Here is a 25933-nt window from a genome sequence, read left to right as displayed (position 1 = left end):
TGGGGACAACTGTAATTGAACATCAGTAAAAGAGAAAAACAAACAGAATCAAGCCTTTCTATGTATTTAGACTAGGGACAGATCATTTCTTCATAGTATTTTCCATAGTCTTTGACTTTGGTTATTATTGAAAGATTAGCTTGTTTTAGACTTTATTTCTGAGTGTATAATATGTGGACTAAATGTCTGAATTAGAAGGTACAGAAGAATTATGAAAAAGGTATTAGAAAAACATCCTAAATTACTATTATTACTGTTTTTTGGATATTCACTACCCTTTAACTGTCCAGTTCATTCCAAAATCTCTCCGCTTGGGTAGCAATAGGCCATCTGGGCAGCTGCTAGTTACTGTAAGGCAATGCAGAGCTATCACTTCATATTCTTGACCCTTGGAAGCATTTCTGAGGCCCTTGGAGATACCTGAGATTAGTTGGTGAGGTTCGAGATTGGTTCAAAAGACCCACTGAACTGTGGTGTTATCCCAAGTTCTGTGTAGAATTTTTGAAGTTTGAAGCTGCCCTTGGCCAGACCATAGGTCTTCCAGGTCTATTCTGGCCCTAATGTGAACCACAGGGCAGCCCAGTTAGCTATGCAGGTACAATGTGGAAACTGTGGGAAGTTACCAGGCTAATCTACCTGGTGTTCCTTTTCTGCATAACAGCTTTCCCCTACTCTACACCAGTTACACACTCACACACTCACACACTCACACCTGGGGAGTACAGGTGCCTCCAGAAACAGGAGGGTATTTTGGCAGTCCAGAACACCCTGACTGTAATTAATTAGGCAATAGTTTAGAATCACATTAAATTGACCCCAGAAGGAATCTCAGAGATGATCCAGTTGTCTGGTCCTGCTCCTTATTTTACCAGAGAGATTAAGGGACTTGTCCGGTAGCAGAGTTGCAACTGTACCTATGGTTGTCATTGCATTAGGGTGCCTCATCCTAAAGATACACCCAACTTCCCCAACCCCTGCCATCCAAGACACACATGTACCTCACAAGATTTAATCAGGTATCTTCGTTCTTAGCTAACAATTTGAAAAGATGAAGTAATATACATATGCAATAAATCTACTTTTTTTTTTTGCTCTTGTCATTCTGAAGTCATGAAATAACCTGGAATCCTAAGTAGGACTTCAGGTACACATAGCATTAGGAAGATGAAACTGCTTGATTTGTGGTAAAACTGCTCATCTAGCCATGGAGTTAACTTCACCTCCAAAGGCGAGTACAGCTCAACCTCACCGAACCTTTTAACTATCCATCCTCAACTTTAAAGAAGGGCATGTGACTCTGGCGAGAGCAATCACACCAGGGAACTCAGCAGTACAGCAGCCAGCCCAAAGCTGATTTGTAAATTTGAGACATACAAATGCGGCTGCGAGGGGATGCATTTGCTTTCATGCAGATATGGAAGGGGTTGTGGACTATGGAGCCAACCCAGAAAGAAGGTGATACAGATACAGGGGGTCGATACTTTCCTGGGCTTTTATAATAACTGTGTGTAATTGAAAGTGTGAAACTATGAATCTTAAGATGTTAAAACTTATCTTTTTGACCATAAAGACTACAAGCACAACTCTGAACGTTTCTATCACCAAGAGTTTATTGAGAAGTGCCAGCAAGTGTTTGCTGCTTCCAAGGAGTCAAACAGAACCTTTGAAATCTTGGAGAGATTTGCCTTAAAGGACTTGGAATTTGATTTTGATAACACAGCAGCAGCTTCCAGTTCAGATTCTGTTCTCAGGTAAGACGTCAAGAAATCCCAACCTTTTGCACCAGGCTCAAGCAAAACCAGCCTGAATTTAATAAATGTGACTTCCCCAAGTCTGGAATTTCTTCCATCACTTCCCCCATTCTGTGCCCATCCCTTCCTGTATGTGAGGCCCTCCTGAAAGCCACCCCTGACTTACAATTTCCTGATTAGGTATCACTCTGCATATGCAAAGGTTTCCTGGCTATTTCATGAACTTTCTTCCCGTTTCCTCAAGAAGAGTATAAACTCTTGGAGGGCAGGGTATTTGCCTCTTTTTTCTCGCATAGATCAAAATTGGTCTAAGTAATTCCTGACAACGATGGAATAACTTTAAAGAGAAGGAATTAGATTAGGAATTATGAATAATGCATCTGCACAGTATTGTATATTTTACAAAGAGCTTCCCCACACATCAGCAGCCCATTATTAATTACATTTAGATATCCAGCCAGCACTACTGGATGACTACTATGTCCCATAGTAGTCATCAGTTAAATGACTACTATGGGCCATATCATTATTTGTACTTATGTGTAAGGAACAGAGTTACCTTATCCAGAGCATGCGCCCCTTCATGTTTTAGCTAGTGTCCTCTACATTGAAACCCCCACCTTTTCCCACCCTGGGTGGTGACGTACACTGCTTCCCACCCACAGGCATGAAGAGGCTGAGATGTGAAGTAAGCACTGTGGTTGTCTCAGGTGTCCCTCCCAGTCTCATCCCTAGAAATAGGGAGGTTTGGGGGACAGCTATATTTCTTCCATGCTCATCCTCCAGCTTGTACCACAGATGTCGTTGATGCTGTGAGAGTTTTGTAGTTTGAAATGAACTCCAGTGGCCAGATGGCTCAGGGCTGTCCTTCACTGTCTCTGACCCTGTCTCAGCACCCACCAGTTCACCCCACTAAGGCGCAGAGCTACCAGCATTCTTGTGGTTCTGGGAACCCATGCCAAGAGGAAGACAACTTATTTGGTTAATATAGCATGGCACTCAGTCAAGGTTTTTAAGACCATAGGATTTAAATCGGCAAAGCTACAGAGACAGAAAGTAGGTGAGTGGCTGCCAGGGATGAGGGTGGAGAGGAAACAGAGAATGACTTAATGGTGGTAAAGTGTCTTTTTCGGGTGCTAAAAATGTTCGTGGGTTAAATAGTGGTGATATTTCAACAACCTTGTGAATATACTGAAAACCATTGAATTGTACACTTAAAAATGGTGATTTTTGGGGGTGGTATGTGAATTATATCTCACTTAGGTTATAATTTTAAGTATTTTAGAGTGAATGAGAAATTTAATGCATTTTATTGTAATTAAACAACTACAGTTGTGCCAATAAAATACAATTAAATAACTCCTTTGAGATGAGCCATGTGGAATCGTTCAGAGCTCTGTTTGCTTTGCTGGTTGGAAAGAATACTATGTGCCATAATTTTATGAATAGTGTGTATAGGTACCAGAAAAGGGCATTCTCTTGAAGTTTCAAAGTATTGTATTAATAACCAATCATCTAGAGCAAATAGCATTTTTCCCTCATTTTGAAAGGAGCCACAGAATGCTTTGCAATGTTTTCATTTTCTATTTGTTCTTGAGAAGAAATCATTAAGACCCTAGCCTAATTATGTAAATGTATTATCTTTGTATTTTTCCCGTACTGATTTTATCTGCTAAGTGCCCAGAAGAGTTTTAGATACAAGGGATATGGCAGTGAACAAAAGAGGCAAAAATCTCTGGTAATAATTTCACAATATAGACATGTATCAAGTCATTCTGTTGTACTCATAAAACTATTGTGATAGTATATGTCAATTGTCTCAATTAAAAAAAGATCGAACAGAAGAATTACATGTATATATATTCTAAGATTTACATAAAGGGAAAATGCATAGAGAAACACTAAAGGGAAATGGGATGAAAAAGGAGAGAAAAATCCCTGCCTCCATGGAAGTTACATATGGAGACAGGTAGTAAGCATAATAAATATGTAAAAAATGTAGTAGATTAGATGCCTTTGAGTGCTATGGAGCAAAATGAAAACTTGAAAGGGAATAGGCCATCTGGCAGGAGAGAAGGTAGCATTTGGGTAACTTCTAGAAGTAGGTGAGGGAGGAAGCTTTGCAAATATGGGTTGGAAGGATGGCCCAGACAGAGGCAGAGGCAAGCACAGAGGCCCTGGGGTGGGCGGAGTGGCAGGGAGGCCAGGCAGCTGGAAGGAAGTGAGAGCCGAGGGAAGGGCAGTAGGGGTGAGGTTGGAGATGTAATGGATAGGGGCAGGATGTGGGTTCTGTCTGGTCTCATGGGTCATCGTGAGAACTTGGGCTTCCACTGCTTTTGAGCTGAGCAATGACCTATATGACATATTTGACAGGCTCACTGTGGCAGCGTGGCTGAGGATAGACTGAATGAGGGGCAAGGTGGAAGTGGAACACAACATCAAATTCTGCCATTCAAATTGGATGGTGAAATAATTAACGCAATAAGATACTGGTTTCGTATAAGTGGAGATGGAATTCTTATGGAGTAACTAGTAGTTAATGATTCTGCTCTAGGGTTCTTATTTTAATGGGTTTTCAGACTGATCCTCTTGATTCACTAAAACTGAATGTCAGGTTTATTTATTTTCTTTCCTGCACTCATTCAACACTTATGATCAGGTACTGTGCCAGTCACTAACTATGCCACAGAGAATGAAATAAGCCTGGTATCTGCCCTCAAGGAACTTACAGCAATGAAAAACCACTGGACACATATTTATTACGTTGCAGTGTGTAAGGAGCAGGTCTAAAGTCTCTGTGTAGCGCGACCCACAGACCTGGGAATCCTCTGCATGCCCAGCAGCTTTTCACTAAAAATTAAGCAATGGACCAAGTTAATTTATGCTCATGCCAGTTCAAAGGAATTGTATTTCTGCTATAGTACAAGCCAGAATACCCTAGTAGAGGCGCAAGCTGCTTACTCCTCAGTGAGTCCCTAACAACTATGGTCATCTCATCATTGGGTTTCTAATATCATGGTGATCAGAATTGATGAGTAACCTCAACATATGAGGGCTTGGATTTTTTATTCTCTCCTGATATGATGTTACATGGGGGACCAGTCTGCTGGTGGTGGCTGTTACTCTGGGGAGGGATGAGCAGGGCAGATACAATGGCAGCGGACTGACTTGGTAGAGTCCCCCTCCCTGGGAACCTTCATGTAACCCGATGTTCATATTGGACAACTCTTGGATCTGTGTAGCTGAGAGGGCCTTATGAGGTTGCCATCTCTCTACTGCCCTAATTTTACATTGGACAAAGCTAAAGCCCAGAGGGTTTTATCGGGAGCCAATTGAAGCCCAAGTTGAGAGACTAGAATTTCATATCTCTTAGAGACAGACATATGTGGGAAAATTTTTCTTCCCTCTCTTCATCCATCCCTCCCTCTTTTCCTTAGTAAATATTCTTAGTCAAGAGTATTTACTAATATTTACTAATATTTTACCCCTTTATTTTTCAGAATAAATTCTCCTTCAAGCTCCAAGTCTATTTTGCTCTTATCTGGAGAACGTGGTTGTGGGAAGTCCACTCTGATTGCCAACTGGGTGAATTACTTCAAAAAGAAATATCCGAATATCCTGATGATCCCTCACTTTGTGGGCAGCACCTGTGAAAGCAGCGACATCATGTCTGTGATACATTACTTCATCACAGAATTACAGGGCAAAAACTATGGTAATAGAATCAAACTTCCAAATTTATTCAGAAAATTTTGTTAGGAATCCGTTATTCTGTCTTCTGCTCATGTGGCTATTTTTCTCTTGTTTCAATCTAAACCCTGTATTGTTTCAACTACATATGTGCCCATTTCTTCTCACAGAATTAAATTTTCTTCCTCCCTCCTCCCTCCCTTCCCTCCTCCCCTCCTTCCCTCCTTCATCAACTATTGAGAATGTTATGCGCCAGGGCACCATTCCAGGCAGTGGGGATGCAACAGTGGACAAAATGGACAAAACTCCTTACCCTCGTGGGTTTTTCATGTTATTGGAGAGCGGGGGGGGGCGGGGAGGACAGTGAGTTAACTCACTGGATATAAGGTATAGACTGTTTGATGATGTTAAGTTCTATGAAGAAAAATAAAGCAGAGGAAGAAGGTAAGCAGTATGTGCATGTAAGCACTGTTAGGACTTAAAAACTGTAGTCTGGCAAAGCCTAACTAAGGAGGAACATCTGAGTAAGTATCTGAAGGAGGGAGCTAGGCCAGTATCTCAGAGGTAGCCTCCCAGTCAAAGAAGACATCCTCCAAGGCAGGGTGTGGCTTTCAACTATTTTTCCTCCTCCACAATTCAGTTACCATTTATTGAGCACATTCATTTACTCATTCATTCATTCAGAATATTTGTTGGTTGCCCGTCCTGTGTGAGGCACTGTCTGGGTTCTGGGTGTATATGAGAGAGTCGGGCAAATGAGGTCATGACTCCCATAGACAGGATGTCCCAGTTGAGAAAGGCAGATAAATAAACAGGAAACCTATCAAACAGTGATAAATGCCATGCAAAGTGATGTGATGGGGTGATAGGGTGGCTATTTAGATTGAATGACCAGGGAGCATGTCTGTTTGAGAGTAATTCTAGGTCATGTAACAAATCTCATTTCAGTGGCTTCTCAAATGCAGTTTCTCACTCATGAAACAGGCCAGTATGGGGTTCCTAGTTAGGTGACAAGTAGCTTCCGGCCACATAGTGATTTGGGGACACATACTCCTTCCATCTTGAGGTTGTGCCATCCTCTAAGGCCTCAACTCAGAACCGTCTGCTTTTGGCTAAAGGAAGAGGGGAAAAAACTGGAAAAGGCACAGCTGTTCCCTTCAAGTTCCGGCCTGACAGCGATACACACCACTTCTATGCTCATTCTTCTGGCAAGAACTTGGCTACCCAGAGCCTGCCTAGCCACACGGGCATCAGCAGGGATAGGAAGCTAACCCCATGCTCTAGCAGGGGGAGCATGAACTTCTGTAGGACAGGCAGCCTTCTCTGCAACAATCTCTAGGGACATCTCATTGACAGGGAGCAGCCAGCCAAGTGGCAATCAGAAGGAAGAACATTCCAGGCAGAGGGAACAGCAAAGGTAATACAGGTCGTAAGCTGGAAACCAAGTTGAGGGAGTAAGGAAGGGAAAGTGTGGCCAGACTGGTGGGCTGCAGGGCAGTCGTACCGGGTGAAGCAGGAGGTGAAGGCTGGGCTGCTTCATATTAGGGTCTGATAGGATGGAATGTTAGGACTGGATTCTACTGAGTACTGTTAACCTAAAAATAAAAGGTCTAAGTGAGAGGCAACAAACATTTGTTTGAGATAAAAGAAGAACAGCCATTCGGGAAGCACTGATTTGGGCAGAAGTCCTAATAGTGTTCTGATTCGGAGATAAAGACAAGGGGTATTTATGAGAAAGGGAAGGGAACAATGACATCAGAAAAAGGAAGGCTCTTCTATTGGTGCAGATACGCCAACACAGTGATGGTAACTGTAAACAATGTTTTAATTTTGAGTCAGGTGGACTTCAGCCCAGTGGTCATAGATCTTCTTTCTTGTTATCCTTGCAAAGAGTTCTTTGGGACTCAATGCTGCTTTAGTAGGCCCAGGCCAAAGCTTATTTTGGCCAATTTTAATCTCCCAAAGGTTTGAGATATGCAAGGCAGTTCCTTGGATATGGCAGCTGTGACTCCATTTTAAAGTGATTACATTTATTATTATTACTGGTTTTTACAGTGTAATGGGAGGCCAGTGGAGGGCTTTCTGCTGGGGTGTGACATGATTTCACTGATAGTTTTGAAAGATCAAAATCAGACTGAGGTGTGGAAAATGAGGTGTAGGGGAGCAAGCGTAGAGGCAGGGCCCTTGTCAGAGGCTCTTGCAATGACCCAAGCAGGAGCTGAGGGTGCTGTGAAGGAGAGCAGTAGCCATGGGGGTAGCAGGCTTTGGATGGATCGAGAATTTGCTGAGGAATTAAACGTGGGAGTTGAAGGAGAGGGAGGAAGTGAGGATAACTCTTAGTTTTTGGCTTTAGGGAACTAGATGATCAGGGCTATTCACTGAGATGGGACAGCATTGGAGGGGTGGGACAGTGGCTTTTGAGGGAAATCAGAAGCTCTGCTTTGAATGTGAGATATTAAGATACAAGGTATGCACAGGGAATGACAACAGTCATGTGGGATCTACCTCTGTTCTAGGAGCAGTTGGGGAGCTCAACCGATACTGAGCTGCGTGACCTTGAGCAAGTTATTTTAACTCTGCGAGCCTCAACTTTCCCATTTGTAAAATGTGGGTAATAAAAAAGTGAAAAACAAAGGCACCTGGCACAGTGCTTGGCATATAGTAACCACTGATAAATATTAGCTATTATCATCAGCATCAGCATCACCATCATCTCCAGGTGCCCACTGTGCATTTACAGGTTTGTGCATGTCTGACTTCCTGCTTTTGGGAATACATACGTTCTCACCCAGGGCTGGCACCCCTGTGTGCCTCTAGGTGCTGAGTGAGTACATGGGGCCCAGGGTGAGTTTTGATGGATGTAGATTATCTATCTCTGTGTGAAGGGACAGACATTCGAGCTTCTTTCTGTGTGTGTGGTGAATGTCTGTGAGTAAGTAGGGTGAACATATGTGCATGAGTTCTCCCTGGGTGCCTTTCTCAGGGCGTGTAAAGTCGTTGACATTGAAACTACTGGCAGCAGGTGTGACTGGCCCCAGGAGGAGATGGCTAATCCTCAGGCCCCTCCCAAAGGTGTTCTTTGTGGCCATGCTGAAGGTAGAGCTCAGTCAGACACGCCCAGTTATGAGGTTACTCCCAAAGTGAATTGTTATTTTAATGAGGTGTTTTTAGGTGCTGAAAGCCCCTAATAAAAACAGCTGCTATCTTTCAAACAAACAAATCTTTAGTGGGACAAAATAGAATAAATTCAGGAATGGCCTATGATACTTGACAGCCAGGTGACACCTTCTATCCCTGTAAGAACACCCCTCCTTTTTGTCAATCACTAAGTGTTTTGTTACAAAGTATCATGGGATGATATCAGTTAACTGTTTTCCTCTCTCTATAACTTTACCCGTCCCACCTGGGTGTTAGATGTTACCATTTTAATTAGGTAATAGGCCTTGCCAATTAGTAGAGACAGTTGGCCCTGCCAGAATAAAGAGAAATGTGTGGGGCCATTTTTTAATTCTAATAGTGCTGACTTTATCTTCAACATCATTTTGAGGAAAAATTATTTTATTGCCCAACACGTGATTTTATTTTTTTATTTTTATTTTTTATTGCCCGATATGTGATTTTAAAAACACTGAATGTATACTTTCCTTTATATACCCAGATCTCATTCACAAGCATCATCGTCCTTGACTATTTGGTTTTTGGCCTAGGACTATATTTTTGATGATGATTATTAGTGATATTGCACTTTGTGATTGTCAGGTACTGTGTCCTCTGTGAGGTTCATTCACATTCGTTTTGTTACTTAACCTCTACGCCAGCTTTGAGATGGCTGAGCAATCCCTGCCTCCCAGATGAACTGAAAACACCAAAAAATGGTGACAACAAAGCTTGAAACGCCGTCTTTAATGATTACTTATTGTTTGAAGAAAAACTATTAGAAAAGCGAGTGTTTTAAAAGCCCCTGCTGCTCTGTGTACTCACATCCCCTCACATCTCTAGGCCTCAACTTCCTCATCTACAAAATGAGAGGCTCGGACTAGGCTAGATGAGGTCCAAGAATGCCTTCTACTAAAACTCTGTCATTTAAAGGCCTGAAATCTCAATGGCGCCCATATTTTAAAGATTAAAAAAAAAAAACTTGAAGGATGAAGCACCAAGATTAGTATTTCCCTTCTTGTTCTTGAAACATGTTTTTTATCATGTGACTCAAGCTCCAACTCTATCTTTTTTGTTACCTTCTCCTTTATGTCTCACATTTATGTATAACTTTCAAGTCATTGCTTTTATGGTCATTTTCTCAGATAAAACATCTATAAAAATCAATGCAACCCTCTACTATAATATAAAAGATGAGATAAAGTTATGTATTACAAAATAATGTGTATTTCAACATGTAAATGCTCAGACTGATCCAATGGAAGGCAGTGGAGTAGGCAGGTCCCTTCCTCTCCATGGCAAACGGCCGTGAAAGCAAGAGCTGGAAGAGCTGGCTTATGTGGCTGTGTTGTGTTCAAGGCTCAAACATCATCAGCAATATTGCTCTCAGGGTTGTGATTTTATCAAATGGTGAACAAATCTTGGTATTGTGTAAGATTAAGTAATATATAATCTTCTATCAGTTTAAATGGCAGTTGAATTCATAAAATTGAATGTGTTTTTAACACATGGGGGAAATATGTTTACTTGGAAAATAGAGTTGGTTTCCAGCTAGGTAATTATAAAGGCCTGTGCCCACCCCCCACCCCCCACCCCTAAATTATGTGCCTAACAGAACATTTGAAAGTCAGGTAGATCAGGGACAGAGCTTCCCTGTCCTGTGTTGTAGGATGTCTAGAGCCCCTGGAACGCCCCAGGTGAGTCCCACTGCTCTAAACAACTGCTTGCTTTCTGAATGTTCATGTACCTCCCTAGCTCCAGGCCTTCACCAAGGCCTCGGCTGGCCGGATATAGCCTCGCCCTTCTTCCTACCTGTGCATTCTTCAGGGCTCATCTGGGATGTCCTCTCTATGAAGCTTTTCTTCATTGTGCTGGCTCTACATTAAACTCCAGCAGACTTCAGACTCATATTTTGCCTTCAAAAGTGTTTTTTTGTTTTCAGACCCATTTCTACTTCCCTTAACTCCTTGACTTTGTATTACGGATCATTTTATCTCCCTCATCTGCAAGTCATCTAGCACAGAATCTTTCCCATAATGGCAACCAGTAAATATTTGTTAAGCATAATTACTCCACATGGCTTTAACTGAATCTTCATGCATTCAAGAGACTTAATCCATTAGAGCTTCTTTGCATAACTTCATTTTTTAGATTCTAATATGCCTAAGTTTCTACAGAAAATACTGCTTTTGAAAAATAAAAGCGAGATGCAGTTGTGTGTAATAAAATGCTCTTTGAATATTAGGTAGTTGATTATAATTTTAGGTTGCTGCTACTATGTCACTTCATGGCAGTTTGAAAGTTGGTCTTCTCATATTACACCCTTTACCATTTGCTGGTTCATAACTTAAGTCTCCCTGGTGATTTTCAGAATCCAAGGTTTGGGGTCCAGTGTTGTGGGTAGAGGAGTTTAGGGTTGGTTATGTTAGGCTGAAAATGTGCTAGCACCAAAGAGACTAAGCACCGGGTGGGAGATGCCACGTGTGTGCCCTGCTGGGCTGCCCAGGGTGGTGGCCCTGGCCCCTAAAGAGGCACCCGAAGTAAAAGGGGCTGCAGAAACTTCATAGATCATGGTAGCTTAACTTCTCTCTCTCCCCATCCCGCTCTTTGTAACATGGTTTTCGCATTTTGGAAAATGAGAGTAATGTTTTGGGTCATACAAAATATTTTTTATATAAAATCCTGCAAAGGTACAGGAGACATCTCGTGGTAAATATCGTTATCTGTTTTGGGTTGAATATTTTGAGGCTGCTAATGTCACAGACATATATGTGTCAGCTGTACAGCTGTAATTAGCAGCCATTGCTCCCAAGCCCTTCTGCTTCCCCATCCCATTACATGTTCTAGCAATGATGGAACCATTTTCACCTAATTTAAGCAGATTTCTGTGCCATAGGTACTCAACTTGAAACTGACATCCTTAACGAAGACTCACATGTCTTGGTATTTCCACTTCTCGTAGAAGTGTTCATTGCTTCCATCAGTTTAAAGCCATGTGTACTTGTACTAGATGGCGTCGAAGAGTTGGTTGGCATTTATGGCATTTCAGGACAGAAGGTAATCTCTTTTTAAAATGATACCTATTTTATAAGAAAAAAACCCCATAATTTAGAATGTACCTCTCCATTGTATTGCATGTCTATAGCTACAGCCAACATTGCTTACAGTTACTGCGATACAATTTATGGAACAGACACTTACACAGCACTTACAGTGGGCCAGGCACCATTCTGGGAACTTCAGGCATCTTAACAAATTTAGTTCTCACAACAGCTGTATGAAAGAAAGACTGTGATCATCACCCCGTTTACCTAGAGGGGACTCAGTATGAGATGGATAGTGGTGGGCTGGGAACTCAGACACGGGAAGTCTGGTTCTAGAAACTGTGGCCTTGACTCCTGCATGGTTGGGCCCCGCTCTCTTATACTTTGATCAGGCATTCAGTGGGCCCCTGTTGTGTTTTCTATGCTGTATATTTTGGTCTGCCTCATCTACACTGATTTTGTACTTTCCAAATCCCATTGATTGGTTACTATCTTTAATTTTTCCCCTGTTTGAAGTAATGTTGGATAAATGGAAGCTCTAACACTTCTTGATATCAATCATTACTTTGTGAAGCATTTTCTCTAAAGCTATAAAATATATGCAGTTATAAATTATGTAAGTGATACATGTTTCTCATAGGAAGCATGCTGAAGAAGAAGAGAACAGAAAATTAAATGTACTCACAGTCTCACCACTGTTAAACTTGTTGTATAGCCCTCTTTTTCCTACGGGTGTCGGTATACACAGATGACATGTTTGCTTCTGTAAATGAAGTTACACACCGTATTGTTTTATACTTTGATTTTTAATTTAATACATGGCAACCGCCTTCCGTTGAACAAATAATCGTTGACTACTTACTGTGGGAAAGGCACTATAAGGAGAGATGGTCATGGTCCCTGCAAAGGAACAGAGCTTTCATACTAGTAGGAACTGGCAGATGTTAATGACATCATCACATGAATAAGTATAAAAGTGCAGCTGTGACAAGCGCTGCCACAGATCAGTATGTAGTGTCCAGAGAGCCTCTAATGAAGGGACTTGACCTCTGGGGAGGGGCTCCTGGGAGAAGAGGGAGGCAGAGCTCTGCGGGAGGACACGGGGCTGTCCAGGCAGTTACCTGAAGCAGTTTGGTGCAGTGATTAGGAAACAATCTCTGGAGCCAGACCCTCAGCTTAAGTCCCAGCTCTGCTTACTGTGAGAATGAATTAGATAAGACATTGAGCCTCTCCGTGCTTCAGTGTCTTTCTCTGCCTTTCTAGAGGGTTGTTAGGAGGACCGAATGAGTTAGTGTATTAAATTGTGCTCGGGATTTAATTTATAAAGGGACGACTGAGTGGTGGGAAAGGCTGTTACGGGAATTTACAAGGATCTTATTAGGTGTTTAGTTCATTCCAAAGTAAAACCATTTCTCTTAAGATAACATCACTGAACAAAGTGACAATTCTTCAGTATAAAACAGTGCCTGCCTTTTCAACTGTGACTGGTTCGATTTGCACTCTCTTGGATTTCCTTTGGTCATAACTATAGTCCATTCTCCAGAAGTCCATGATTTTGTTAAAGTATTGATACTTGCTAGTAGGAACCTCTTTTTAGAGTCCACATTTTACTCTCAAATTCATAACAGAGAGGGGTCAGCCAAATATGGTTCTATGCAATGGGAATTGGTGTGTTCTTATCACCATATTGCTGACTTCCAAGATGCTACTTAACATGCATAACTCCCAACCCTTATCCTGTACTTACTCCCTATGTTCTACCAACTCTAAGTTTAAGAACCATCAGGAAGTAGCTCTGAAGTCTTTAAACTTTTCAAATGTTAAACTTTAAACTTTGACTCCCCAGGCAAAAGATTTTTCCTGGCTGCCTCGCCCGCTGTCCCCTCACTGCAGATTCATCATGAGCGCTGTCTCCACCAGCCTGTCCCACAAGTCGCTGTGTGCCCGCCCCGACGTGAGGACGGTGGAGCTCGTCAGCACAGAAGACGAAGGAGTGAAATTAAACATCTTGAGACAGTATCTCTCCATTTCCAACAAAGACCCCTTCCAACAGATCAGACAGACTTTGAGCCAAAAAGCGAACCTGAATCCTTTAAAACTCACAATCCTAGCAAATGAACTGAAAGACTGTAGGATCTACCGAAATGAGTTTCAGTGTCTGAAGGAGTACTTGGAGGTGGACTCTGTTCAGGAGCTCTGGGGACTGATTCTGAAACGCTGGATTGAAGACTATAGTTGGAGTTTTAAACAAAAAAAGGCACATTCGGATACCATGACTTCGGGAGTAGGTATGTGTTCACAGGGAGAAAGAGATAGGGTGGACCCCCAACCCAGGGGGGAGGGTCTCGGGATAGGGTTGTCAGAGAAAATATAGGATGCCCAGTTAAATTTGAATTTCAGATAAACAACAAATACTTTTTTAGTATAAGCATGTCCCAGATAGTCCATAGGACATACACTAAAAATTATTTGAATTACAGATAAACAATATTTAGTGTAAGTATGCCCCAAATTTTCATGGGACATACTGAATTTGTGGTTTACCTGAAATTCAGATTTATCTGGATGCTCTGTGCTTTTATTTGCGAAATCTGGCACCCTGTCCAGGTAGTTCTGTGGGCTGACTCTAAGGAGAATTGTATTAGGCACAGATTTCAGTCACATTTTTCAGCGGTCTAAGAAATGGGCCTTTATTTCTATAACTCTCTTGAATCTCTTTTGAGCCTATAGTCCAACTGATGGCAGAAAACCCAGTTAATTCAGGTTAATTCCATCAATTTAGTTTGTTTCCAGTCAATTCAGGGTTTTTTTCTTTTTTTTTTTTTTAAGTGAAGCAAGGATCCATGTCCTTCCTGTGTCCCTGTTGGGTTAAGCTTAGATCCGAGGGCCTTGGTGCTGGGTGTCCTTGATTGTTACCCGTCCCTTCTGTGTTCCGCTGAGGGGGCTGTGGTCCCAGATGATCCAGTGGTACTGATGTCTCTCCATTTCTGGCATCCTTTAAGAGGCCTGCCTCCCCGTCTGTCCTTGGGTCGTTCCATCTATGCTGACATCTGCTGCCACATTGCCGCATCCTCCCACGAGGAGGCCTCTCTCTCAGCTAGCTTCTGCACACTTCCGGAGCCTACAGTCCTGTAGACACTCGACATTCCCGACAGCGGATGTCTGCTGACTGCACCACTTAGAGGTCTAGACCCCATAGGTCTCCCCCAAGGCCCCATGGCCATTTCTCCGGTCTGGTTCTTCCCAGGCTCCCACCTGGAAGCAGAGATCAGGTCCTCCCTACTGTTGGGGGAGCATCCTGAGGGTTGCTGTCCCCCTGCTCAAAGCTAACTGGGGTTCGGGGAGGGCATGGGCCCTGCTCAGAAACTCCCTTGAGCAGCTCCATCGCTCTCTTCTCTCACTCCTACACCTTTCTCAGTTCAGCAAAATCTCTTTTCTTCCTGGGCGGGGAAGAAAGTTTTCTTTAGATCCTTCTGTAATTGTCTGAACCTGTTGTTTGTTAAAAAAAAATATTCCTTGAGTTGGCCAGGAATTTGTCTTTTTCATATTCAACAATCAGGCTTTTAAGCGTCAAAGTCTGTTCTCACAAATCACTGTCTATGAGAACTTGAGTTTTTCTCTTTCATTTCTGCTGTAAGGGCAGTGACTTTTGAATGGAGTAGGGATGGGAACGTGGGGCAGGGAGAGAGAAGCAGAAATACTTGGAATGGAAGACACATTGCTTGGTACTGCAGCATGTTGTCCCCCAGTTTCTGCTCTAGAGTTTGCATTTTTGACTTCAGATTTAGCGTGCCCTCCCCGACCTGCAAGTGGGTGGAAACAAGGTCTCTAGAAGATTCACTGGGGCTGAGTGGTCCATGGCTGTGCCTGTGACTATCCCTACAACTTCAGGAGTATGCAGAAGTCCAGCCATTTCTCTCCCCCAGTGACTAGCCTTTCCCAGGTGACTTTCTTCCTCCCAGCACTGCCCACTGGCCCCACTCAGGCCCAGGGAGCTCAGCCAGTGGTGCAGGAAGAACTTGGTGAACTGGGTACGCCTCAGAGGAAGCTTACACAGGTGGGGCTGAACAACAGAACCTGCTTGAAGACTGCATGTATTCTGGGCTCAATCCTAGCATAGGAAGTCCATTCAGAGTGGGGCCTTATTGTCATTTCTCTGATTGGACTGGGGATCTCTGTAGAGTTTGTTAATCACAATGCCAGTGGGGGAAACCCAGCTGTGTTGGAAACATCTGAGGGCCAAGTGAATAAGAACAGTTGGCTCAAGTGGTGCCTTTGGGTATGCACGCAGGACAGCAGTCACACAGAAAAAGCATTCAACCTGTGAGCGCAAGCTTCATGTTTGGAAATCTTAGTAAAGACTGCTCAGCAGAAATGCTAAGGATAATAATGGGCATGTGTGCCAGCTGGTCACCATAGCTAGTATGGATTAGTTGTGACAATGCAGGTGATGACTTAACGGTTAAGAATATGGGTTCTGGCCCTGGCTGGTGTGGCTCAGTGGACTGAGTGCTGGCCTGTGAACCAAAAGGTCACCAGTTTGATTCCTAGTCAGGGCAAGTGTCTGGGTTTTGGGTCAGGTCCCCAGTTAGGGGTGTGCGAGAGACAACTGGTCAATGTTATCTCTCACACATCGATGTTTCTCTCCTCTTTCTCCATTCCTCCCCTCCTCTCTAAAAATAAATAAATAAAACCTTAAAAAAAATACATGGGTCCTGAAGCCAGGCGGTCTGCATTCAAATCCCAGTTCTGTGTGGCCTTGGGTGAGGCCTTATTTCACTTCTCTATGCTGCTTCTCTGTCAGTTGTGAGACAGCGGCAGTTACAGTACCTACCACAGGATGACTGAAAGAAACAAGTCAGTCGGTCACATAAGACATTTGGAAGGGAACCTGGCACATCATGAGCTCCTCTGCCGACCTCATCATTGTGCTGTCTACGCAGGGCTGGAGGGCTGGGTGGCCGATACTCTGTGCCTGCTGAGCGTGTCGCATTGCGGGCTGGCCGAGGGTGAGATACTGCAGCTGTTGGACAAGCTGGGCTACAGGAATCATCACAAAGTGACCATGTTGCACTGGGCTGCCTTCCGCAACGCCACCAGACAGTGGGTCCAGGAGAAGCCCAGCGGGCTCCTATACTTCCGGCACCAGTCTCTACGAGACGCTGTGGAGCACAAGCTTCTCGGTAAGACCTGAATCTGTGCAAATTCCTGCTGGTTAAGAGGAGGTAAGCATTGCATATAAGGGAAAGCTTGAAGCTGGGATTTCTCAAGTATAAATGAATCTATAAACATGTATAAAAATGCTCATATAAATTAAGACTTGTACTTGGCTGACTTGAGTGGCTGAACAGGATAAATCCCAGGATTTATTTTCTCAACTGAGAGACTTCTGGTAGCAGGCAGTCCTGGGCTGCTCTGGTGGCTCCACAGTGTCATCGGGGACCCAGCTCCTTGACTGTCTCTGGTGTACCACACCAGCTTACATTGTCAAAGTCACCTCATGCTCATGACTGCTGGGGGTCGCATGGCTGCTGGAGCTCCAGCCACTGCATTTCAGACAACAGGAAGGAAGAAGGGAGGAAGAAGGGGTTACATTTCCTTTTGAGGAGCTTTTCCAGGAAATCTCCACCAATATTTCCATTGTGTCTCTTTGACCCAGAACTTTGTCATTAGGCCACAGCTAGAAACTGGGGAAGCTGGGGAATAGAGGTTTCAACTGGTGCACTGCGACCTTAAGCCAGGGTGGGATCTGTCATTAACAAAGAGGAAGGGAATGGGTGTTGGGTTGGGATTAGCGGACTCTGCCCTAATTCTGAAATCAAATTTTTATCCCCCTGTGAAAAAGACTGCAAGTCTGAACCTGAGAAACTGCGGCAATCACAGACCCCGCCCTAGAAGCAGAGAACTCTGTGACAATTACTGTTCCTTCCTGTCTGAGGACTTTATACACCTGAAATCACAGCCTCTGAAAAGACTCTGAGTGCTGTGCAAATTTCCTTTTAAATCTCCTATGTTCTCTTTCACTTTTTAAAAAGATAAATCCTGTTTTACTGTTTCCTTTGTACATTGTAATCCTCCCCACCATCTCTTACATTACATAATACAGCAAGGGAGCAGGGCGAGGAATGAGGATGTTCTCAGAAGTAATGCAGCTCCTCTGTTCATTTGGTCTACGATGGGTTGCAGTACACTCAACTTCTCTATTTTCCCAAGAACGATAACAGTCTTGGAGGTGAGGGGACTAAAGCGGGGGTGTCAAACTCATTTTCACCAGGGGCCACATCAGCCTTGCAGTTGCCTTCAAAGGGCCCAATGTAATTTCAACTCCTCAACAGTTAAGGAGTAGTTACATTTATGCAGTCCTAAAATTGTTTCGGCCCTTTGAAGGCAACTGTGTGGCTGATGTGGCCCCCAGTGAAAGTGAGTGTGACAGCCCTGGACTAAAGGGTCATGATGTGGCTGTTCAAATTCTGGATACACACTGCACCCCTTCTCGGCCCTGTGAGCCCCCAGATAAAGTACTGCTGGCAATATTCACTATGGTCAGAAAACAACAACAACAACAACAACAACACGTTTTCATGCTGCAGAACCAGGCTGTAAATACCAGGCTTTGCAAGTGGCAGCAGGAATTGTAAGTGCCACAGTTCACTTCCATGCTGCCTGGGCATGAGAGCAAGCCAGTCCCACAGGGATGAAAAGGACTCAAAATCTGGGGCTCTAGGACTTCAGTCTGCTATCTTATTCTTTGGTAAAGGGCAATTTTTTGACATGTTTCATTTAAATGCCATAGTGATCATTTTGAGGCAAACTGGTCTCTTAGCCACATGCACCTGTCTACTTCTTTCTTTTGAAATCAATCCTCTGTCTGGTATGGTATTCAACTGGTAACTTAGATTACTCCTGTTAGAAGTTGGCTAATCTAGAGAGACACTTTGGTCCCCGGGCTCTGATGCAATAGCCTCTTTCCCCTTCGGTTACTATACTTCCCTCTTTGGTCATATGTACTTTGTACATGTGTGTATATGTGTGTAAACATGCATGCATATCAATGGGGTGGAAAGGGAAAAGGGCTATTAGGAGAGTTGAAAAGCTGACAAATGCTCTTCTAGTGGCTCGAGGCCATTATCACGTCTTGTTAATATTGGTCATAATAGCCACCATTTTTTAAATACTTTCATGTTGGCATTCACTTCAGATACATTATTTCACCATAAGAAAACCAGATCTCAGCTAGGGGTCCCTCTCCCTTTGTCCCAAGGCAGCCAGGCCTACAGATGCTGGGGTGGCACTGGTTCCATGGAAGTGCGAGGGTCATCTCCTGGGAGACCTGAGCCCTGCATGCCCTCCTCCCCAAAACCCGCCCTTGTCAAGCTCTCAGGGGGCCCTTCCTGGGAAGAGCCATTTCTGTTTCTTCTTACAGCCCCTCACCCCATAAGAGCTCCCCACAATCCAGTCTGTGAAGCCCATTTTTCAGCCTATGTTGAGTGGAAGGAGTCAGCAGAACATAACAGTTAGGGGTGGGTTCTGGTGCGAGACTGGGGGTGAGCCCTGGCCCTCGGACTTCCTGGCTGATGACCTTGTCCGTGTCATTTCACCACCCCATACGCAGGCCCCCACTGGTAAAATGATAAGCGTTCCAAGCTCAAACAGTTCTTACTTGTGAACATTCAATGAGTCAATTCACGTAGTGATGAGTACTTAGACTAGGCCTGGTCCATAGGAAATTCTCAAGAAATCTTAGCTCTTATGAATTCCCTTTTTGTTTTCCCCACCTATCTCCCCTGTGGCCTCCCGCCCACTACCTTTCCCAAGATGATCTGTACAAATCAACTGTGAGGCCTGAGGATCATTATTCCATTTCATCAGATACCCCCAAAGAGGTCTGAATTCCCTGGGACCCACTCAGTTACACTCAATAGATGCTTGCTGAGTGAATGCACAGCTCTTCCTGGATGCTGTTTTTGGGGCTTGCCATTTTAGAAGTCTCCACATCTGTTGCTTTGAGAGCCAGTACCAAACGTCAGCCTGTGGTGTCTGCCTGCTGTAGAATCAGGATCTGGGGGGCAGAGCACTGGAGAGAAGGCACGAGCCACCTGCACACGACACCGCGGTCACGAGAGGGGCGCAGCTGCACTTCCCCCTGTCCACACCTCATCCCAGGCCCACATGCTGTGTGGCAGATGCGGTCCGCCTTCTCTCCCACTGGCAACCCCCATGGCCTCTGCTAGAAATGATTTCTTCTTAAGAGCAAGGGCTTTGGAACCTGACAGGACTGGCGTGATCTTGTGCAAGGTGTTACCTTTTTTAAGACTCAGTTTCTCACCTGCAAAATGGGGATAATTACAGTATTTACCATAAAGGTATTAAAAATGCTAAGTATACTTAATGTAAGGTGCTTAATTCAGCATCTGGCACAATGATGAGCATGGGCTTGACCCCTTCAGCCAATTGCCAATATTTCCAGCTCCTCCCTCTACAATGGGAAGCACTTCCTGGTCCTTTTGTTGGGTGGTGCCTAGGGACTAGTTCTGTTCCATGAATCTTGAGTTGCCACTGGCAACATTCAAGGGAGCCACTGCCCCATCAGTCCTGGAGTGAGGAGACCTGGATTTGTGGGTCCAGCAACTTGGGATGGGAATGATAAACCGTTGGTATTTCAAGCCACTGAGATTTTAGGTCTGTTTGTTCACACAGCAAGATGTAGTCCATTGTGAGAGATAACAGCACTACGTAAACGTCAGACAGTGAGTCTGCCGTGAGAACTGCGCTGAACTTTGTGTGCATGGGACAGGCTGTGGCTTAGCCATTCCTCATGTCCCATATGTGATCAGAGGAGAACTGGAATTGAGTGAGAATGGTGGAATCCTGCTTGGTCTCTCTGATTTTAAGTAGCTTTGTTGGCCATATGGGGAATGTATTAGAGTTCTCCAGAGAAACAGGACGAGTAGGAGATACATAGGGAAATATTATAGATGTATAGAAAAATATTTATTATGACAGATTGACACACATTATTATGGAGACTGAGAAGTCCCAGGATCTTGCTGTCTGCAAGCAGGAGGCCCAGGAAAGCTGGTAGTGTAGTTCCAGCTCAAGTTCAAAGGCCTGAGAATCAATGCGGCAAGTCCCAGTCCATGTCTGAAGGTCTGAGAGCTGGAAGTTCTGAGAAGATAGATATTCCAGCTCAAACAGTGAGCAAATCCACCCTTCCTCTTTTTTGTTTCTATTTGGGCCTTCAGCAGATTGGATGGTGTCCATCTGCACTGGTGGAGGTGATCTTTTCTCAGTCTACAGGTTCAAATGCGAATCTCTTCCAGAAACATCCTCCCAGACATACCCAGAAATAGTATCTTACCAGTTAACTGGGCATCCCATAGTCCACTCAAGTTGACACGTAAAATGAACCATCACAGGGATTTTCATGTCCTCCTCGTGAGATTGTTTGTAAAAAGGTAAAATTGATCATGGTATCTTATATTCAAGTGTGTTACACACTTCAAGCACCATGTTTAACACTCCAAGTCTTGGACTCAAGCTAATATTTCTCTCAGCTCTGTCTCTCTCATTCCCCACCCACTCTCCCAATTTATGACCCACAAAAATGTCTGAGCCACACACAGTAGAGGGGGGAGGTTTCTTTCCCCCCCACTGTGGGTTTCTGAAGCACTGCACATGCCACTTGGGAAGCTCGGCACATTTTCGACCAGCCAGCACAGAGTCTCCCCAAATGGGTAGGTAACGCGGCAGTCATGTCCAACAGAAAGGCAGCCCCGCTCACTGTATGCAGGTCTTATGAAGAGCTGGGCTGGGTGTGCCATCCAGCTGTGTGACCCATTCATGTCGTAAGAAAAACTGTCCAACAGAAAATTAAAAAACCTGTATATCAGTTTTCAAGGAGAGATATCTCTAAGATTTAATGAAACAAAACCTCTTTGTCTTTAAGAAGCTTGCTTATGGGTTGTATGATCTGTTGGAACCATTTCTCTTCGGATGTGAAGATGTGGTAATCTTGACTGCCATTAGTTTGCCCAGCTACCCCTTGGCCTATATGAGATCTAGGCAGCAGATTAACTTCTCCAAAATGCATGCCCTCCAATATGTGAAAGTGCTTATTTAAGCAGTAACCATGGTGTATAATTAAAATGGAAAAGTAGGTCACAAATATTTCCTTAGGGGAGGGGGAAGCTCAATATGAAAAATCAACATGTTCACAAGCTGCTCGGAATCTAGGTCAGGGATCATAACTGTAACTAATTGTTTGGTAAATTTAGACTAATTTATAAGGAGATACATTTTTAATACTTCAGTGTTTTTTCAAGCTACTTTATTGTCTCTAATTATGGCCACAGAGCTGTTACTTTATTTACTATTGTGTTTTCATATACTAAAAAATCAGATGCATTCAACTGTAACTGATTTTTTAAACAGGTGTAATTACTCCTGTTCGAGAAAGCAGCCCGCGTGCCTTTCAGAAACCAGTGAACCGTAAGAAAACACACTTGCACCGAATTTTGGTAAGATACTTCCAACAGCAGACCGCCTTCTGGAGAGTGTACCAAGAGCTGCCGTGGCATATGAAAATGAGCGGCTACTGGGGGGACTTGAGCGACTTTCTCTCAAGTCCTCGGTAAGTTGCCTTGTTTTTCTATTGTGTTTGGCACATTGAGTATTTCCTTTTGCAGCTCTGCACTTAGTGAGCCATGGTTCCCTTGGGCAAGACACACTCAGTTATTCGTTTGGAAGGACCGTCATTTGGCATCAACTGGTGTGGCCGATGGGTCCCCAGGGTTGCTCCATTTGATCACCTGGCTCTACAGAGTGTTCTACTCACTTCTTGACTCCCCGTGGATTCCTCTCCAAGTTAAGAGGCATTCCAGAAAGAGGAGGACTTAGAGTTGGGCAGGGATAAAGGATTGGCCATGTTCTCCTGCTAGACCCTCCTCTCTTCCTGCCTTCCCTCCCTTTTACCCCTCCTCCCCACTCCTATTCTCTTCCTCCGTTTCCCTTCCTTTTTGTCCTCTTATGTGTTCCTTCTGCCAACATCTGTCATTGACCCCCTCTGTCTCTCACACTGTTGCAGGCTCTGGGGGATGCACGAGTGACTGAGATATAGCCCCAAGTCCTTAGGTGCCTTCCATGTGGAGGGGAAGATGTGCAGGCAGAGAATTGTTACACACAGTGGTAACATGTATGCATGGCTGTGCCAGAGCAAACACACCCAGCTATGCAAGCTCGGAAGAGGGAGCGGCTCACTCTGCTTGACAGGGCCTGGGAGCCTGCTCGGAGGAGGGGCCTCCTGGACAGATGGGTGGCATTGGCTTTGACTGCTGAAGGGAGACAGGCTTATATTTATTTGTTGACCTACTCAAGTCATATCAGTTAAGAAGTTTATGAATAGGCTTATGGAATGTAAACAGAAGTCTAACTCCCTTCAAGGCATGAAATACTAAAGTGACTTATACTGACACATTATGTTACAAGTGTCACAGACTTTCTATCAAAGATCCAAAGCCCGAGCTTCTGGACAAGGCTGCACCTACTTCACTACTGGAATGTATTATCTGAAGTTGGGTACGATCCTGCCAGGGCCTACCTGTTCTCCGTGGCCAAGATTAAAGAAGACAAATGCCGCAAAATAAGGAAGAGATGTACACTCACAGGTACAGTGGGTAGTATGCTTCCATACTGCATTTTGCTGGGATATAGGGCGGACAAGAATTACTGTTCCCGCATGTAACTCTGATCACCCCAACAGACCTCTCTGAGTGCTCCTCCCCACAAGTTAAGCCGACAACTTCTGAAGATAGGAAATCGAGAAAAAGTGTTAATTTTGAAATGGTTCTTCTTTATTTTCTTGTTACAATCTTTCCTTAGCATTTTTTTTTTCTCTCTGTACTTTCTCATGGTTTCAACCACACCCCTAAGGCTGTATTTTCAGCCTTAGCCTCTCTTTGGAGTATCTGGGCACACACCTCACCTCCTGAGAGCTACTAACAGTATTACTGCTTCATCAATAGCTTTCCTGAGTGACGGTGGACAGTTTCAATTAAGGGGCAGAGCAAAGCCTAAATTATTTCAGATTTCCCCCCGAAGCTCCCTCTTGTATGTTTCCACAATCCACTGCTGGTGTCAGTAATTAAATGTGTAATTACTGAGGGGGGTGGCCTCAATCCAAGTTGGGAACACTCTTCCTTTTTTGAATTTCAAATTCAAAAACATTTTTTTCAACTACAGTTAACATTCAGTATTATTTTGTATTGGTTTCTGTGTGCAGCGCAGCGGTCCGACACCCAGGGACCGTTCTTCTTTGATATCCTGTCCTAGGACCTGGGCTTGGACAGCGCTTCGGTTAACATTTCCCCTTCGTTCTCCATCAGCAGTTCCCCCTGCCTGTCTCTCTCTCTCTTCCATCCTGGCTTATTGAAGAGTAATGACCTTCACTCTTCCAACAAGTGATAACTGCGCACCCTCCCTGGGCCATGGACTCACCAGGCATTGCTGACGCAACGAACACAGTCCCTGCTCTCGTGGGGCTTACAGGAGGGACCGTAACAGCAGATGCTGAGCATTTGCTATGTGTCGGACTCTAAGTTAACTACTGTATATGTGGTATTTTCTTTAATTCTCATAAAACCTCTATAATACCATCACTATTGTATCTTGATTGAAACGGAGGAAACTGAGTCTCAGAGAGGCGAGGTGAGTTGCCCAGCATCTTCTTAGATAGTGAGGAACAGATTTGGGCTAAACATGCCTCTGTCCATTTGGTCTTTTTATTCTTATTCCCAGGTATGACGTAGGTAATTTTGGAATTTGTCTGATATACTGGTCCTCCATGTGGAAGGACCCAAGTGATGCTTGTACGGATGGCCGTGTTAGGGACTGAAGGTGGAGGAACGGGGTGGGGCCGACAGACAGGGCAGGGTGGGGTGTTCTGTATGCAGAGGAAGCTGGCAGCTAACCAGAGGAAGATTATCCTTCGTGATAATGCCTCAACTGCTTGTCATAACGTGGTTGTCATGGTGATGGAAGGATGGGGCTGGGGGTTGAAAGCAGTAAGAAATCACTTAGCATTTCAGCGTGTGAGGGTTTTTTGGATATGGGTGAGTTCAGAATGTTTCTGTCCCCTTGACGTAGGCTGCAGATATCCATAGATCTGGCCTGGTGACAGCGTAAGCAGTTGCCTGCTGCTGTGTGACAATCATCTAAGATGCTGCTGGTTAGCCTTTGTGTCACTCTGGACCGCAGTGGCTCCTCAGCAGAAGTCCTGGCCTCTGTCATTGCCTTTGACCCCTTCCTTCTACCTCACCGCTCAGGGTCAGTCACCACTGAGTCCTGTAGTTTTACCTCCACGAAGTCTGTCACATTCCGCTCTCATACCCATCATGTCCCCACTTCCTCTCTCTGACTATCTTCATAACACAAGGCTGTGATCAAGTCACTCTGCACATCACTGTCCACCTTCCTGGCTTACCCGCCTCCCTGCTGGCAGAGTCAGCCCCTGGCCAGCTGGGGGGAGCTCCCTGAGGTCCCCCCAGGATTGTGTAGGTTCACTTTTCTTCCTTTTGGGTTGCTGAAAGTAGAAGTCACAAGACCAAATACTTGTCACCAAAGCAGTAGAAAATGTATTTTAAAAAAATACATTTTTTTTTAAATCAGTGGAACAAGATTCAAGTACAGCAGGAATCCTGTATGATTGCCCTAGGAGGCAGACCAGACCTCGGTGGTTGGTTGTCTGGGCCTCCTCAAACGTTTCTTGTTTCTCCCCTGGTTGTGTAGCCACACACAGCCCTGAGCCCATCTGCCCTCCTCAGGTGCTGCTGGAGGTTAAGGCCCTTAACTGGACTACCCTTTCAAAGAGATTTGTGAGAAACCCTGTTTTATAGTCTGCAATCTCGGGAATTGCTTGCCAGTTCCCCTTGCCTTCCTTTCTAATAAAGAGGCCCGGGCCAGTGCTCTCACTCCTCCGAATCAATTCAACAGAATTTACTGAGCCCCTGCCTTGTGCTGACCATGGGGCTGGGTGCCAGGGGTACAGCACCTTGGGGTGAGACACTCATTGTTCCTGCCTTACTGGAGCTCACGGTGCAGTGTGAAAGACAGACACCACGGAGCAATTCGGCCTGAGAGGCGTGGTACCCAGTGCACGGAGTCTAGAGCAGGAGAAGTGTCCTTGTCTTAGGACAGTGGACATTATCCCAAAGAAGGGACATTTCACCTGACTCTTGGAGGATGAGAGAGAACTCACTGGATAAAGGGCAGAGGGAGCAGCATAGATGAAGATCCAGA

General features: G+C 44.4%; 1 protein-coding gene across 1 annotated transcript in view; it reads left to right on the top strand.

Moving 5' to 3' along the window:
* LOC112321996 (putative tetratricopeptide repeat protein 41) overlaps positions 1–25933 on the top strand; it is a 69063-nt gene that overhangs the window by 16878 nt on the left and 26252 nt on the right. The window contains exons 3-9 of the mRNA XM_045187121.2: positions 1571–1751; positions 5252–5466; positions 11494–11654; positions 13488–13929; positions 16585–16824; positions 22073–22271; positions 23126–23304. Coding sequence (XP_045043056.2) covers positions 1571–1751; positions 5252–5466; positions 11494–11654; positions 13488–13929; positions 16585–16824; positions 22073–22271; positions 23126–23304 — 1617 coding nt within the window. The remainder of the gene's footprint in view (positions 1–1570; positions 1752–5251; positions 5467–11493; positions 11655–13487; positions 13930–16584; positions 16825–22072; positions 22272–23125; positions 23305–25933) is intronic.

This window comes from Desmodus rotundus, chromosome 3 (assembly GCF_022682495.2).
Source record: "Desmodus rotundus isolate HL8 chromosome 3, HLdesRot8A.1, whole genome shotgun sequence".
Lineage (NCBI taxonomy): Eukaryota > Metazoa > Chordata > Mammalia > Chiroptera > Phyllostomidae > Desmodus > Desmodus rotundus.
This window is presented reverse-complemented; position numbering and strand designations above follow the sequence as displayed.